General features: G+C 43.8%; 1 protein-coding gene across 1 annotated transcript in view; it reads right to left on the bottom strand.

Moving 5' to 3' along the window:
- LOC111971641 (unconventional myosin-XVI-like) overlaps positions 1-11846 on the bottom strand; it is a 26491-nt gene extending 14645 nt beyond the window's left edge. Inside the window, exon 1 of the mRNA XM_070446335.1 lies at positions 11770-11846. Coding sequence (XP_070302436.1) covers positions 11770-11846 — 77 coding nt within the window. The remainder of the gene's footprint in view (positions 1-11769) is intronic.
- Positions 11847-17839: the final 5993 nt, after the last annotated feature.

Raw genomic sequence — 17839 nt, 5'->3', positions numbered from 1 at the left:
AGAGAGAGAGAGAGAGAGAGAGAGAGAGAGAGAGAGAGAGAGAGAGAGAGAGAGAGAGAGAGAGAGAGACATACTGTAACTAGAAAATAAAGAGAATTGTGCATTTTCACCCCTTTGGTCAGAACCTGGGCCTACAGCTTCCATCACTACAGCTCATTACGGAAGGCATCCATCCATTACTGAGATGGAAAAAGAGAGAGAAATAGTAAGTCCATCTTGAGTGACTCAGCATTTTGGTTGGCCAGTACAGAAGCATTTGTGTTGACACTGTTTTTGAAAAGGTTTGAATTGAATTGCTTGTTGGGTATGCAGGTGCTAAATGATGACTCAATAGTCCAGTTTGTTGAATGTTTCCTCAAGTTTCTCTCCCCAATACACAGTAGCCTAGCAACCTCGGCCTCATGCACCAACATTTCCAAATGAAAACAACACACACAGATATCTTACTGGTTAGATTTTTCCCATTTTAAGGCACAGCGCAAATCTCTCCTTAGCTTACACAGTCAGCGGGGAGCGGAGAGAATGGGAAACTGCATAAACGGAGGTAGTAGTTGTGATTGTTTAGAGGTGGGGTAAGCCACACTAAATCTACAGTGAAGTAAACATGACACCCACTGAGTCTGCCTTGTTAAATTCAAACAAATCAAAACCATTGTGTAAACATAGTAGTTTTGGGGGGTTAACTAACTGCCTTGCTCAAGGGCAGAACAGCAGATCGTTTGCCTTGTCAGCTCGGGGATTCGAACTGGCAACCTTCCAGTTACTGGCGCAATGCGCTAACCACCGGGACACCGGCCACCCTATCACCCTCCAAACACTGTAAAAACAGACACTAAATAGCAAATAGTGTAAATGACTCCCTATTCCCTACACAGTGCACTACTTTTGACCAGGGCCCATAGAGCTTTATATAGGGAACAGGGTKCCATTTGGAAACTAGGAGTATTCTACTTGTGATCGATAGCCTGTCTTTGGCACTGTCTCTAGCCTGTCTTTGGTACTGTCTCTAGCCTGTCTTTGGTACTGTCTCTAGCCTGTCTTTGGNTCTCTAGCCTGTCTTTGGTACTGTCTCTAGCCTGTCTTTGGCACTGTCTCTAGCCTGTCTTTGGTACTGTCTCTAGCCTGTCTTTGGTACTGTCTTTAGCCTGTCTTTGGCACTGTCTCTAGTCTGTCTTTGGCACTGTCTCTAGCCTGTCTTTGGAACTGTCTCTAGCCAGTCTTTGGTACTGTCTCTAGCCTGTCTTTGCCACTGTCTCTAGCCTGTCTTTGCCACTGTCTCTAGCCTGTCTTTGCCACTGTCTCTAGCCTGTCTTTGCCACTGTCTCTAGCCTGTCTTTGGTACTGTCTCTAGCAAGTCTGTCGCTGTCTCTAGACTGTCTTTGGTACTGTCTATAGCTTGTCTTTGTCACTGCTTGTCACGTCCACCTTATTACCACATATACTGCACAATGGGCCATAAGAATAAACATGACTCTTTAATGACACTAGCAATATGAGTGCACTGGGGCAGCAGACACTTTTTACTGGGAGACATTTTATTAGTTTAATAAAAAATGTACCACAGTGATCATCTATCATCCAGCCTAATTTACAATGTTATAAGCATGATACGACAGGTGACAACTGTCAAGCACTTCCGTAAGAGATAATATCACTTTATGACCTGCTATAAGACTGTCATATTGTAATGTACTACAGCTAGTGAGAAGGGTTTACAGACGAGTTGCTGTGTGTGTGTTATAGCCGTGTTAGATGACTTGTCTTTTGATATGATAGCTCATGCTGTTTGCAGCACCTAGTCATGCATGATGGGAGGAGTTACCTTAACACAAACCAGGCTCAACTACATTTCAACTCCACTGATTCTCAAAATGTATTGAAATTTTATTAATTCATTTCATCTTCTGATTTGAAAACAAAGGGTAATTTGCAGTCAAATTGATCTTCAATTTCTCACCTGAATTGACTGAATTGAAATGGAATCCATCCCAGCCCTGTAAAAAAGAGTTTAAATCAAGTATAACTGTCTGCTTCACAATGACAAGAGGGCTTGAAGCATGTGGGAGTCATCTGAGTGTTAGAGCTGAACCTCTAGTCCTCTGGTCAAGGAGGCTTGGCTTGCTATGAAATCACTCAACCCTCTATGTGATTCCACCAGCATACAGCACTGTCTGTTTTTCTGTCTGCCTACTTCAGTCTACTGTTCTAAAAATACCAGAACACACAGGGACAAAGAGAAAGTGAGAGAAACAGAGAAATTAGAGTGGTTGAGTGAGAAAGTGAGCAAGTGTTAGGGTGACTGAGTGACTAAAGATGATGGCAGCAGCTGCGGTCTTGGATATTCCCCATCAGTGTGTGTGTGTGTGTGTGTGTCGGATAATGTGTGTGATTCTGAGGGGCATGCTAAATATAGTGTGTGTTACATACAGGGCAGTGAAGGGCCTCCTCAGGCTTAAGACTCTCTCGTCTCCGTACACAGCCTCAGTTTGTACCAACTGCTGTTGTTGACAGAGCGCTGGTCAAACACACACATCACAACACACACACACCACACTACATACACACACACACACTTCCTGACGAGCCGCCCTCAGGTGGTAAGGGTAGGTAACAACACATCCGCCACCCTGATCCTCAACACAGGGGCCCCTCAGGGGTGCGTGCTCAGTCCCCTCCTGTACTCCCTGTTCACTCATKACTGCACGGCTATGCACGACTCCAACACCATCATTAAGTTTGCYGATGACACAACAGTGGTAGGCCTGATCACCGACAACGACGAGACAGCCTATAGAGAGGAGGTCAGAGACCTGGCCGTGTGGTGCCAGGAMAACAACCTCTCCCTCAATGTGATCAAGACAAAGGAGATGATTGTGGACTACAGGAAAAAGAGGACCGAGCATGCCCACATTCTCATCGACGAGGCTGCAGTGGAGCAGGTTGAGAGCTTCAAGTTCCTTGGTGTCCACATCACCAACAAACTAACATGGTTCAAGCTAGAGGTCGACCGATTATGATTTTTCAACACGAATACCGATATCGATTATTGGAGGACCAAAAAAAGCCGATACCAATTAATATATATATATTTATTTAGAATAATGACCATTTTAACTTAATATAATACAATATAATATAATCTATTTAGTCTCAAATAAATAATGAAACATGTTCAATTTGGTTTAAATAATGCAAAAACACAGTGTTGGAGAAGAAAGTAAAAGTGCAATATGTGCCATGTAAAAAAGCTAACGTTTAAGTTCCTTGCTCAGAACATGAGAACATATGAAAGCTGGTGGTTCAATATTCCCAGTTAAGAAGTTTTAGGTTGTAGTTATTATAGAAATTATGACGCGTCGACTATTTCTCTCTATACCATTTGTATTTATGGTGTTTATGTTTTTATGTTTATGGTTAGCTACATTTGTGCAAAGATTGTGTTTTTTCGGCAATGCGTTTTTGTTAAATCATCACCCGTTTGGCGAAGTTGAAGTAGGCTGTGATTCGATTATAAATTAACAGGCACCGCATTGATTTTTTCCAACGCAGCACAAGCTAGTTAACCTAGTAATATCATCAACCATGTGTAGTTAACTAGTGATTATGTGAAGATTGATTGTTTTTTATAAGATACGTTTAATGCTAGCTAGCAACTTACCTTGGCTCCTTGCAGCCACAAGGTCCTTTTGACGCTGCACTTGCGTAACAGGTGGTCAGCCTGCCACGCAGTCTCCTCATGGATTGCAATGTAATCGGCCATAATCGGCGTCCAAAAAGGCCGATTACCGATTGTTATGAAAACTTAAAATCGGCCCTAATTAATCAGCCATGCCGATTAATCGGTTGACCTCTAGTCCAAGCACACCAAGACAGTCGTGAAGAGCGCACGACAAAACCTATTCCCCCTCGAGAGGGTGAAAAGATTTGGCATGGGTCCTGAGATCGTCAAAAGGTTCTACAGCTGCACCAACGAGAGTATCCTGACTGGTTGCATCACTGCCTGGTATGGCAACTGCTTGGCCTCCGACCGCAAGGCACTACAGAGGGTAGTGCGTATGGCCCAGTACATCACTGGGAATAAGCTGCCTGCCATCCAGGACCTCTACACCAGGCGGTGTCAGAGGAAGGCCCTAAATATTGTCAAAGACTCCAGCCACCCTAGTCATAGACTGTTTTCCCTGCCACTGCATGGCAAGTGGTACCGGAGTGCCAAGTCTATGTCCAAGAGGCTTCTAAACAGTTTTTATCCCCAAGCCATAAGACTCCTGAACACATAAGCAAATTGCTACCCAGACTATCCCCCCCTTTTACGACGCTGCTATTCTCTGTTGTTATCATCTATGCATAGTCACTTTAATAACTCTACCTACCTGTACATATTACCTCAACTAACCAATGCCTCCGACATTKTTTTTTTTTTTTWAACTGCATTGTTGGTTAGGGGCTCGTAAGTAAGCATTTCACTGTAAGGTCTACACCAGTTGTATTCGGCGCATGTGACTAATACAATTTGATTTGATGGACCAGTTGCATAAAGGCTGGTGTCCATGCTGAGTAGATATAGCCTAAAATCAATTAACGATCTGATTCCCAATAATTATTTCTAACCAACATTCCCATCTCCCCTCATTCCCTCTCCCTTAATCTATACTGGTTGGTGCGGTGTACAATTCACTTCCACTCCTTTTGTATCACAACCTTATTCCCATGTCAAAATCATTTCTCTGATCACATTTCTCAGACACCTGACACCAACCTGTTTCTCATAGGTATTCAGAGTTGATTTTCATTACGGTACATCAGCATGTCAATATCATTCACTGATAGAGGGATGGATGGAGGAGCTGGAAGGGAATGCTCTCTTTGGTCATTTCTCTAGCTATCAAACACACACACACACACACACACACACACACACACACACACACACACACTGGCCTTTGCTCTAGACAACAGATCAAAATGAGCGTGGGAAAAAGCCACCTTGTTAGCAGTGGACAGATACAGCTAGAACATTGAGTTTTCCAGATTGATAAAGAGCAATGCTGACCTTGTGGAGCAGGCATAAAGCTTCAGTCTCCTGACTGCACTGGGAATTGGCTTCATGTATGGTAAATATTGCAGTAGTAATGTCTGTCAACAATTTGTTTAAGGATGGGTGGTAGTCATGGTTTTAAAGGGGGATAGGGGTGTATTTCCAGGAGTGACGATTTCTGAATAAGAGTGATGTTCTCCAGCATTGGGTTTCGTTGTGACTAGATTGGATACATGAGTGCGTAATGCGCTGTTGCTTTTTCTGCTGCTAAATTAATTAGCTACATCACTGCACACACACACTCATACACACACACACACACAMACGCGCGCACGCACGCACTGTATGAAAACACACTAGACTAGTGCTATTGTAATTCATTTGTGGAGAAGTCTAGGCATCTGCACTCGGGTTGACTCGGTTGACCAACAATTCTTAGAAAGATAGGGGACATTGATTACTGTAGCAATCAGAACATTATGTTCCAGCCCTTTTAAATGTTATTAATTGCAACCAATTCATTATTCTATTATATATAATTCGATTTATTTAAAAAWAATAATGGAATAGCATCATGGAAACATTTGCATTTGTACTTTGCATGTAATAGTGATGAACTTTTTCGTAAAATTGTTTTGTTTTGTCTCAGGCTCGGGTTTAACTTCGATATTTGGAATGGGCCTATTGATAAACGAAATATCAAGGAATCCGTAGTTTGAGCGCCTATTGCTGGTGAACTGAATTTTGTGTCAGATTGACGAAAATGCAATGGTTTTTCAAATCAAACTGTAGGCCTATTGGTCGCGTAAACAGTTTAGCAGATGTTATAGGGGGTGCAGCGAAATGCTTGTGTTACCAGCTCCTAACAATGCAGTAAACATGTCATACAAGTACACAAATAATAATAAACAACTAGAAATAAGAAAATAACGAATGTCAGGACGAATCCAGTTAACAAACCTAAACACTGCTTTTGTGTATCTTTTTTCCCGTATTTGGTCACTTCATTTAGGTTTATGAATAAACATAAATATAGGTGGCCCGGCTCCTCACCTTTCTGTTTGACATGTTGCGGTTTGAGAACCACGGACTCGTTTCCACAGGTGGTGATGTTTGTGAGTCCCAGACTGACGTTCATTGTTCCGTTTGACGCAGCGCCGTGCGCTCCCACACACTCCAAGAACGTAGAGGTCTCGTTCAGGGTTCGTAAATCCAGTTTGAGGGTTAAAGAAAAATGTCAGAAGTGCACATTCTATTCGTGCTATGTGCGAGCATGTGCTTTGGTCAAATGACTGCGTCCATAGAAATCCACCAAAATATTTTTAAGTAGCGTAATTCTTTCCCAAAAATTATCCAACCAAATGATTGCTTACTTTGTCTGTAGATGTTCCAAAGTATATTTCGTACTTAACCCATTTATTGGGCATCCTTGAAGTTTCCAGTTGACAGTTTTCACCCCGGAGTTGATCTCTGCTTTGCTGTAGGTTCGGGGATCCCACCTTTCCGCTGCGCCTCGCTGGTGACTGTGGCTCGGACTGCAGCGGTGAGGTTATGGGGGACAGCTGAGTGCGTGGGAAGGTGGGGGGAGTAGTTTGGGGGTGGGGGTGCTGCGATTTGGATGCAGTGGTGGATATAGAATTAAAAAATTTTTACGGACACTGAAGATGTCTGTATTTGTCGCTAATACAGGACAAGTAAAGCACTACTTGTGTGAGAGAGAAAAATAACTACATGTATTTGAGTGTTTACCTTTGAGTGTATTTGAGTGTGTAACTTGAGTCTGATAATTATCTGTACAAAACAGTTGATCTGATAATATGTGTGGAATATAAAAATACTTGCTTGAGTATATGTTTTCCAGTTTTTCGAAATACTTTGCAAATGCAACTTATTTCAATGTGAAAGCTTTAATGGTCTAGTCAAATCAAGTTTATTTTATATAGCCCTTCGTACATCAGCTAATATCTCGAAGTGCTGTACAGAAACCCAGCCTAAAACCCCAAACAGCAAGCAATGCAGGTGTAGAAGCACGGTGGCTAGGAAAAACTCCCTAGAAAGGCCAAAACCTAGGAAGAAACCTAGAGAGGAACCAGGCATCTAGTCATTCCTTTTCCATAGACACTCATATCCAGAGCAACATATAGTAGTGAGTGCATACATTTTCCGTACTGGTCYCCCATAGGAATTAAACCAACAACCATAGCATTGCAAGGGCCATACTCTACCAACTAAGCCAGATCATCACATCATATCATCACAAACTACTTTGTCTCAATGTACTCGATTACTGTATGGTGCATTGTTTTTCTTTATGGTGATGAAAAGTCTACCCGTACAAACTTAGATTACCAGCAAATGTACAATACAGTAAAGTACATTTGTGGTTTGTAAGGATGGTAAATTAATACTGCACAAAAAGTGGTTGTTTTCCATGTTATTGGTTCAAGAACAACATCTAATTTGATGTGGATGTTTTGTGTCTTTGACCATAACTTTGCACCTTTTTGATGTAAATGTTTTAGGACAGGGTTTTGTTCTTTCTGGATTCCATTAGAATGACAATCCCAGAGAAAGGTACAGGGCAACAAGTCTTACAATTACAACTATTGAATCCTGCAAGATACTGTTCTTAATTATACAACTAACTTTTTTGCCAAAGCAGAGTTTTGCCTGTGCTACATATGTCTATATCGGTGTTCTAACACAAGTAAATGCCCAGTGCACTACTTTTTGTGAGAAAAACAACTCATCAATCAATCAATCAAATGTATTTATAAAGCCCTTTTTACATCAGCCAACGTCACAAAGTGCTATACAGAAACCTTGCCTAAAACCCCAAACAGCAAGCAATGCAGATGTAGAAGCACGGTGGCTAGGAAAAACTCCCTAAAAAGAAACGTAGAGAGGAACCAGGCTCTGAGGGGTGGCCAGACCTCTTCTTGCTGTGCCTGGTGGAGATTATAACAGTACATGGCCAAGATGTTCAAATGTTCATAGATGACCAGCAGGGTCAAATGATAATAATCACAGTGGTTGTAGAGGGTGCAACAGGTCAGCACCTCAGGAGTAAATGTCAGTGGGCTTTTCATAGCCGATCATTCAGAGTTAGAGACAGCAGGTGCGGTAGAGAGAGAGAGTCGAAAACAGCAGGTCCGGGACAAGGTAGCACGTCCGTTGAACAGGTCAGGGTTCCATAGCTGCAGGCAGAACAGTTGAAACTGGAGCAGCAGCACGACTAAGTGGACTGGGGACAGCAAGAAGTCATCAGGTCAGGTAGTCCTGAGGCATGGTCCTAGGTCCTCCGAGAGAAGAGAGAAAAGAGAGGGAGAGTTAGAGGGAGCATACTTAAATTCACACAGGACACCGGATAAGACAGGAGAAATACTCCAGATATAACAGACTGATCCTAGCTCCCTGACACAAACTATTGCAGCATAAATACTAGAGGCTGAGACAGGAGGGGTTGGGAGACACTGTGGACCCGTCCGGTGATACCCCCAGACAGGGCCAAACAGGCAAGATATAACCCCACCCACTTTGCCAAAGCACAGCCCCCACACCACTAGAGGGATATCTTCAACCACCAACTTCCTACTCTGAGACAAGGCCGAGTTTAGCCCACAAAGATCTCCCMCACGGCACRAACCCGAGAGGGGCACCATCCCAGACAGGAAGATCACGTCAGTGACTCAACCCACTCAGGTGACGCACCCCTCCTAGGAACGGCATGGAAGAGCACCAGTAAGCCAGTGACTCAGCCCCCATAATAGGGTTAGAGGCAGAGAATCCCAGTGCAGAGAGGGGAACCGGCCAGGCAGAGGCAGCAAGGGCGGTTCGTCGCTCCAGTGCCTTTCCGCTCAACTTCACACCCCTGGGCCAGACTACACTCAATCATAGGACCTACTGAAAAGATGAGTCTTCAATAAAGACTTAAAGGTCGAGACCGAGTCTGCATCTCTCATATGGATAGGCAGACGATTCCATAAAAATTTAGCTATATAGAAGAACCCTGCCTCCAGCTGTTTGCTTAGAAATTCTAGGGACAATAAGGAGGCCTACGTCTTGTGACCGTAGCGTACGTGTAGGTATGCACGGCAGGACCTAATCGGAAAGATAGGTAGGAGCAAGCCCATGTAATGCTTTGTAGGTTAACAGTAAAACTTTGAAACCATGAAACTCGTCAAGAATTTCCCCACCTTTGACCCCGTTCCAGGTCAGCCAAACGATACTGAGACGTYCCTAGCTGACATAAAGGCATTGGATGGCTACCCGAACATTATGGGTTCTGACAGTGTATACCTGTTGTAGCGAACGTCGAATAGACACGTGACGAGGTTCATTCGTCTACAACAGCAACACATGCTTAACGACTACTATAAACTTGCCACAACTTTGAAATTAGAATTCAGTGGTTCTGCGACTCGCAAACACGATAGCTCACTGGCTAACACTGTCAAACAAGCTCGGAATGAACACCCATAAGCTTACTCACTGAAACAGGAATGGAAGAGCTGTTACCATTCAAACAAATGTTTCTGTCGAACATGTATCCCACCTTCRTTACCTACTTGGGCCCTACAGCCCACGTTGGCTTGCCTATCTAACAACTCAGAGAGCTTGCAAGCACAGCTTTTGAGGCATCAAAAGCTCACAACGCTAAGAGCCCTGACCACTCAGTTTTGAAGTTTGACCAGGAGCACTCTCTCCAGTTAGAGGGTGCATTATCAGGTATTGGAGYGTTAAGAGATTACACACAACAACAGTTTCTACCATGAAACCACAATTCCAATAACCACAGTCAAAATAACTGTGAAGTACGTCTCCATCGAAACGACTACCGCTAAAATTGACTTGTTCGCTATGTTCCTGCACCCAACCCACACAAAGTGTCAGAGCACAAGGGTAACAAATGGTTAAAGGACGATCAAAACGTAGACCAATGTTCTCTAGAAGTTCCACTACATGAAGAACTAAAGCATGAAAAATTTGAGGATAGGGTAAAAGATAAGTCACAAGGACTAGACGGGGAATTATCGGACACCAGATTTCGCAGGAATTAACACCCTTAGCAAGGACATTGAAATGAAAGATTATCCCGCTCTCACTCGAGAACCTATCCAGGGCCCGCTTGATCAAGAAACAAGCCCACTTCCTCTATAGACTCTGATACAAAGGCTGCGATGAAAAAGGTCAAAAGCTTTGTTAAAGCCAAGCCCACTCAAAATCAGAAAAGTCGTTCTGCTTTCACCTTGAACAGAAATGGCACATCATGTTGTTACGAACGACCACTCCACTTTGTGGGGAATATGTCCACTAAACGTGACTCTAAATGGCCATACCTGGAAACAGTTCTGGAGGACTGCTTAACTTGTCATGTGCTAATTGATTAGGGCGCAACAATATCGTTCATCTCTTAAACATTGTTCGATGATCTCAAAAGGGCTTTGAATCCAACTAAACGTTGGTTAAAGGTGGAACGAAGTGACACTACACTTCGAGATTTCACTCAGACTACCTCGCCTCTCACATTGACAGTCATGCTGAAACTACACTTCCAGGACGTATCGCTCATTCACCCTCTGTATGTTACCAGCCTCGAATCTGAAACCCTGCTATTCGGAGCAGACTTGATGGATCGGTTACTCCTACTGATGGATTGGAAAAACAACCATGTATGGTCACAGGTCACAGTGCCTTCTCCCCTGACCACACTGTCTTCCCCAAACGCTAGGTGCAATGTAGTCATCCACGAGGGGTATCTGTCGAAAGCACCCCTTGGGAAAAAGACGTTTCGAAACCTCTTGGTGCAGAATCCGATCCAATGAGATATTACGATATCTCGACACATTCCATCAGCAAACCTGATTGACCATTGACCATTCTTCATAACAACGCGGCTGCTGACAACTCGTAAATAGGGTCCGACCTTCTCCTTTGTGCCTCGGATACCAACACCACCCACTGGTGGCGGGGTCCCGAGACACAAAGGGTGAGAATAGTAGCCCAGACCCATGATGAGCCTCATCGAAGCCAATGGGGGGGGGGGGTCGAAAACTAAATGCAACACCGTACAAGGCTACCAGAGCAGAAAACAAATCTAGTTGTAAACTCCCGTATGAGAACAGTGATGAGCAGAAAGGCCCCTAGATGGTGGTAATCTTAGAACACATCCAAGATATTACTGAGGTGTACCTCACTGATCGTAAACTTCCACCTCCAAAACAAATGGCAAAAATAGTCATGCCTTGCCATGTGTAGGTTCAACTACATTTCAACTAGCAAAGTGCTCTAATCATCTGTTCCAGTAGGATAATATTTCAGAATAAATCGGTAGGATAACTGGTCCCCTTGAGTACCAGTACCAATGCCAGTACAGTCAGTCCAGCAACAATCAGTAAGAAGATTAGAGACCACACAAGTCTAATTGCTATTGATAAAACTACGACAGGTCCCCTTAACACGTCTTGAGGTCGACACCAATTCTTACTGACCTCCAGGCATCGACCTGGAAATTATCTGATGACTTCAGACTCATTCTGAACAAGTTGTAACCTACCAGGATACTTGGTTCTTTCCCTTGGCATGTGTGCTTATGTAAGCATGAAAACACACGTACAACGGAACATTTAATGAGGATTTATGCTTGAATCACTTAATGGTTAGAACAAAATACCAGCGTTAGTAAAGTTTAAAATGTACTCTGACGCCTTTGACTTTTCAGCTACAGTACTCACCAGTTTCTCCACAGAGGTCCATTGGTCATCCCTGTAGACTTCCCGAAGCTGGTTCCTTGCAGCTGTAGACTTATCATGTAGTTATCAACTTAGGATAGTGCCCTAAACAACACACCGCAAATTAGGAACACCCTAGATATGACATTAGACAATGCCATGATAGAGTCATTTTGCCAGGACCTTGGACGTATATAGAATACAGTCCAATTAGATGATTAAGGTGTGATAACTATATTTTGTATTTCTTTTGTTTATGCTTTCATTCCTTTTCATTTAATTTATTATTATTTATTATTTTTTTATTTCTATTTTTWAAAAATKTATCCCATTTTCTCCCCAATTTTCGTGGTATCCAATCGCTAGTAATTACTATCTTGTCTCATCGCTACAACTCCCGTAAGGGCTCGGGAGAGACGAAGGTCGAAAGCCATGCGTCCTCCGAAGCACAACCCAACCAAGCCGCACTGCTTCTTAACACAGCGCGCCTCCAACCACGCTATGCCAATTGTGCGTCGCCCCACGGACCTCCCGGTCGCGGCCGGCTGCGACAGAGCCTGGGCGCGAACCCAGAGACTCTGGTGGCGCAGCTAGCCCTAGACCACTGCGCCACCCGGGAGGCCCCTATTTAATTTATTTTGACACTTAGGAAGTGATAGAGCCAAGCCATAAACAAGTTTCCAATACAACCATCACTCAGTGCCACAACGCCGCTCATTTGGGAAGAAATKTAATTATATATTTTGTGATTGTGTGTGCGTTGTTAACATCTGCCTACGTTACTGCCCAGATCTTCCAGTCTGGATGACCAAACGACAGGCCCGGAACGGCGATCCCAATCCGGACATCCACTGCCCATTTTTGTGGCGGCCTGTTCCATTGGCAGAAATCATTATGAGGAAAAACATTAAGATCCACAACATTTATTCCACGGGACAAAACTAGGTCCAGAGTATGACTGTGGCAGTGAGTAGGTCCGGAGACATGTTGGACAAAACCCACTGAGTCGWTGATGGCTCTGAAAGMCTTTTGGAGTGGGTCTGTGGACTTTTCCATGTGAATATTAAAGTCACCAAAAATGTCAATTTATCTGCCATGACTCCAAGGTCCGATATGAATTCAGGGAACTCAGTGAGGAATGCTGTGTACGGTCCAGGAGGCCTGTAAACAGTAGCTATAAAAAGTGATTGAGTAGACTGCATAGATTTCATGACTAGAAGCTCAAAAGACGAAAATGCAGTCATTTGTTTTTTTGTTATTTGAAATTTGCCATCGTAAATGTGAGCAACACCTCCACCTTTGCGGGATACGTGAGTGATATGGTCACTAATGTAACCTGGAGGAGASGCCCCATTTAACACAGTAAATTCATCAGGCTTAAGCCATGTTTCAGTCAGGCCAATCACATCAAGATTATGATCAGTGATTAGTTCATTGACTATAACTGCCTTGGAAGTGAGGGATCTAATATTAAGTAGTCCTATTTTGAGATGTGAGATATCACAATCTCTTTCAATAATGGCAGGAATGGAGGAGGTCTTTATTCCAGTGAGATTGCTAGAGCGAACACCACCATGTTTATTTTTGCCCAACCTAGATCGAGGAACGGACACGGTCTCAATGAGGATTGCTGAGCTGACTATACTGACTGTGCTAGTGGCAGACTCCACAAAGCTGGCACGCTGCCTAACAGCCTGCTGCCTGGCCTGCACCCTATCTCATTGTGGAGCTAGGGGAGTTAGAGCCCTGTCTAGCACTCCTCCAGCTAGGATGGAGTCCGTCACTCTTCAACAGGCCAGTCTTGGTCCTGTTTGTGGGTAAGTCCCAGAAAGAGGGCCAATTATCTACAAATGTTATCTTTTGGGAGGGGCAGAAAACAGTTTTCAACCAGYGATTGAGTTGTGAGACTCTGCTGTAGAGCTCATCACTCCCCCTAACTGGGAGGGGGCTAGAGACAATTACTCGATGCCGACATCGTTCTAGCTGATTTACACGCTGAAGCTATGTTGTGCTTGGTGACCTCTGACTGTTTCATCCTAACATCGATGGTGCCGACGTGGATAACAATATCCCTATACTCTCTACACTCGCCAGTTTTAGCCTTAGCCAGCCCCATCTTCAGATTAGCCTTAACGTCGGTAGCCCTGCCCCCTGGTAAACAGTGTATGATCGCTGGATGATTCTTTTTAAGTCTAATACTGCGGGTAATGGAGTCGCCAATAACTAGGGTTTTCAATTTGTCAGAGCTAATGGTGGGAGGCTTTGGCATCTCAGACCCCGTAACGGGTGGAGGAGAGACCAGAGAAGGCTACAGCATTTCCTTCCAGAAGCCATGAGAAAATTGTCCAGCTGCGGGGACTGTGCGAGGGGATTTATACTACTATCTGTACTTACTGGTGGCACAGCCTGTTGCCTGGCCTGCACCCTATCTCCTTGTGGAGCTAGAAGAGTTAGAGCCCTGCCTATGGGGCAAATGACCCTTGCCTAACTATTGCTTCTGAAGCTGGGCTTGCAGCACGGCTATCCTCACCATAAGGCGATCGTTCTCCTGTCTATTATGAGAACAGTAACTGCAATTAGAAGGCATAATGTTAATGTTACTACTTAGCTTCGGCTGGTGGAGGTCCTGTAGAACCATGTCCAGATAAAGTGTCCAGGGTGAAAAAGTTGAATGAAAAAAGTCGAGCGAGGGAAAAATAAAAATACAAAACGATAATTAAAAAATAAAAACTGTAAAGTTGGCAGGTAGCAAAGTAACGTTAGCAACAAACCGCACAGCAGCACGTAATCAAGTCCACAAGTTGTGGCCGTGAATGACCTGACTGAAAAAAATATATATATATATATCTTAATATTTTTTTTCAATTCAGATTTTTCAGTGGGTGCTGCAGCACCCTCAGCACCCCTACTTCCACGGCTATGGGAAGTAGAGGATTGGTAGTCGAGTCTGTTTGCAGCCGCGTTTGGGGGTGGAGGACAACGGTCCTCTGACTCGGGTAGAAAGTTATGAATGACAGGTTGAACAGAGCACTCCAGTGGCTCCCTCAAGTGGTGAATAAAGAAAACACATTGATTTTACAAGCTCAGATTTCAAAATGAGTAAGCGGTCTACAGGGCTCAATATTGCAGGGCCTCGGTTATTACAATCGCTTCTACTTTATGACTTCAAAAGATCTATATATTGATACTGTAATTTAATCATCTCCCAAGGTAGATATGAAACTTGACATAGATTGTTATTTCATGTGTGAAATGCAGCCTATCCATGTCTCACAACACACAGTTTAGCCTATCACACAATGCTTTTCCCATCAAGGAAGTGGGCCTACACAGATGTTTATGCATTCCATAGATTAGAATGACAAAAATAAACTATTGTTATATAGGCTAAGACCCATTATTCCATCAACTCACTTCCAATGGAACAAGCTATTTATTTTCCGCATGGCTTCCCTGCACCGTGTCCCTTAAAAGCAGGCAGAGATGAATGGGCCGCTGGATTGGCCGTAACACCTGCTGTATTATAATCAAAGGACCTGTTCTACAGTAGCAGATAGCTGCCTGCTGAGGCATGTTATTGCTCTGCAGAGAAGAGACTCATCCAAAGGCCTGTGGTGGGGTTATATGAACGCAAACTGCTCTCCCTCAGAGAGAACGATGATTGTATATTACTTCTCCAGACCGCAGAACCCAATCTATCCAAAGCTTTAATTACCCCAGTTCAATATGCAGCCAGCCAGTCAATCTGCAGGTGCAATTACCCACATAAACAACCCAATGAGAATGCCAATCAAAGGAGAGTGAGTGAGTGAGTAAGTGAGTGAGTGAGTGAGTGAGTGAGTGAGTGAGTGAGTGAGTGAGTAAGTGAGTGAGTGAGTGAGTGAGTGAGTGAGTGAGTGAGTGAGTGAGTGAGTGAGTGAGTGAGTGAGTGAGGTGAGTGAGATGACTGCTACATATTGGGAAGTGTAATTCATCACGGTCTCTCTCTGAGAGGAGTGTTATTCATAATGGTGTCTCTCTGGAGGAATGTTATTCATAATGGTGTCTCTCTGGGAGGAATGTTTTCATAATGGTGTCTCTCTGGGAGGAATGTTACTTCATAATGTGTCTCTCTGGGAGGAATGTTATTCATATGGTGTCTCTCTGGAGGAATGTTTATTCACATTGGTGTCTCTCTGGGAGGAATGTTATTCACATTGGTGTCTCTCTGGGAGGAATGTTATTCACATTGGTGTCTCTCTGGAGGAATGTTACTCATCATGGTGTCTCTCTGGGAGGAATGTTATTCATCATGGTGTCTCTCTGGAGGAATGTTATTCACATTGGTGTCTCTCTCTGGGAGGAATGTTATTCATCATGGTCTCTCTCTCTGGGAGGAATGTTATTCATCATGGTGTCTCTCTGGAGGAATGTTATTCATCATGGTCTCTCTCTCTGGGAGGAATGTTATTCATCATGGTGTCTCTCTGGGAGGAATGTTATTCATCATTGGTCTCTCTCTCTGGGAGGAATGATATTCATCATGGTTCCTCTGGGAGGAAGTTATTCACATTGGTGTCTCTCTGGGAGGAATGTTATTCATCATGGTGTCTTCTGGGAGGAATGTTTATTCACATTGGTGTCTCTCTGGGAGGAATGTTACTAATCATGGTGTCTTCTGGGAGGAATGTTATTAACATTGGTGTCTCTCTGGGAGGAATGTTATTCATCATGGTCTCTCTCTCTGGGAGGAGTGATATTCATCATGGTTCTCTCTGGGAGAATGTTATTCATCATGGTGTCTCTCTGGGAGGAATGTTATTCATCATGGCTGTCTCTCTGGAGGAATGTTATTAATGTGGTGTCTCTCTGGGAGAATGTTATTTCACATGTGTCTCTCTGGAAGAATGATTCTAATCATGGTGTCTCTCTGGGAGGAAGTGTATTCATCAGGTGTCTCTCTGGGAGGAATGTTACTAATCATGGTGTCTCTCTGGGAGGAATGTTATTCCACATTGGTGTCTCTCTGGAGGAATGTTACTAATCATGGTGTCTCTCTGGGAGGATGTTATCATCATGGTGTCTCTCTGGGAGGAATGTATTATCATGGTGTCTTCTCTGGGGGAATGTTATTCACATTGGTGTCTCTCTGGGAGGAATGTTTACTAATCTCATGGTGTCTCTCTGGGAGAATGTTATTCATCATGGTGTCCTCTGGAAGGAATGTTATTCACATTGGTGTCTCTCTGGGAGGAATGTTACTCATATGGTGTCTCTCTGGGAGGAGTGTTATTCATCATGGTGTCTCTCTGGGAGGATGTGCTATTCATCAGGTCTCTCTCTCTGGGAGGAATGTTATTCATCATGGTGTCTCTTGGAGGAATTGTTATTCACATGGTCTCTCTCTCTCTGGAGAATGGTTATTCATCGGTCTCTCGGGAGGAGTGTTATTCATCATGGTCTCTCTCTCCTCTCCGGGAGAATGTTATTCCATCATGGTGCTCTCTCTGGAGGAATGTTAATCATCAATGTCTTCTCCTATAGGGAGGAGGTTATTCATCATGGTCCTTCTCTCTCTCTCTCTGGAGAGTGCTTATTGCCATTCCATGGGTCTCTCTCTCTCTCTCTCTCTGGGAGAAGTGTTATTCATCATGGTCTCTCCTCTTCTCTCTGGGAGGAGTTATTCATCATGTCTCTCTCTCTCTTCTCTCTTGGGAGAGTGTTATTCATCATGGCTCTCTCTCTTCTCTCTGGGAGAGTGTTATCATCATGGTCTTTCTCTCTCTCTTCTCTCTGGAGGAGTGTTATTATCATACTGTTCTCTCTCTCTCTCTCTCTCTGGGAGGAGTGTTATTCATCATGGGTCTCTCATCTCTCTCTGGAGGAATTTATTCTCATGTCTGCTCTCTCGATGTCTCTCTCTCGGAGGATGTATTATTCATCATGGTCTCTTCTCTCTCTCTCTCAGTATCTCTCCTGGGAGGATGTTATATCATCATGGTCTCTCTCTCTCTACTCTGTGGAGGAGTGTTATTCATCATGGTCTCTCCTTCTCGAGGAGGAATGTTATTCATCATGGTCTCTCTCTCTGGAA

This window comes from Salvelinus sp. IW2-2015, linkage group LG2, assembly GCF_002910315.2.
Source record: "Salvelinus sp. IW2-2015 linkage group LG2, ASM291031v2, whole genome shotgun sequence".
Classification (NCBI taxonomy): domain Eukaryota; kingdom Metazoa; phylum Chordata; class Actinopteri; order Salmoniformes; family Salmonidae; genus Salvelinus; species Salvelinus sp. IW2-2015.
Note: the sequence above shows the minus strand (reverse complement) of the source record. Positions and strands in the feature narration are given on the sequence as shown.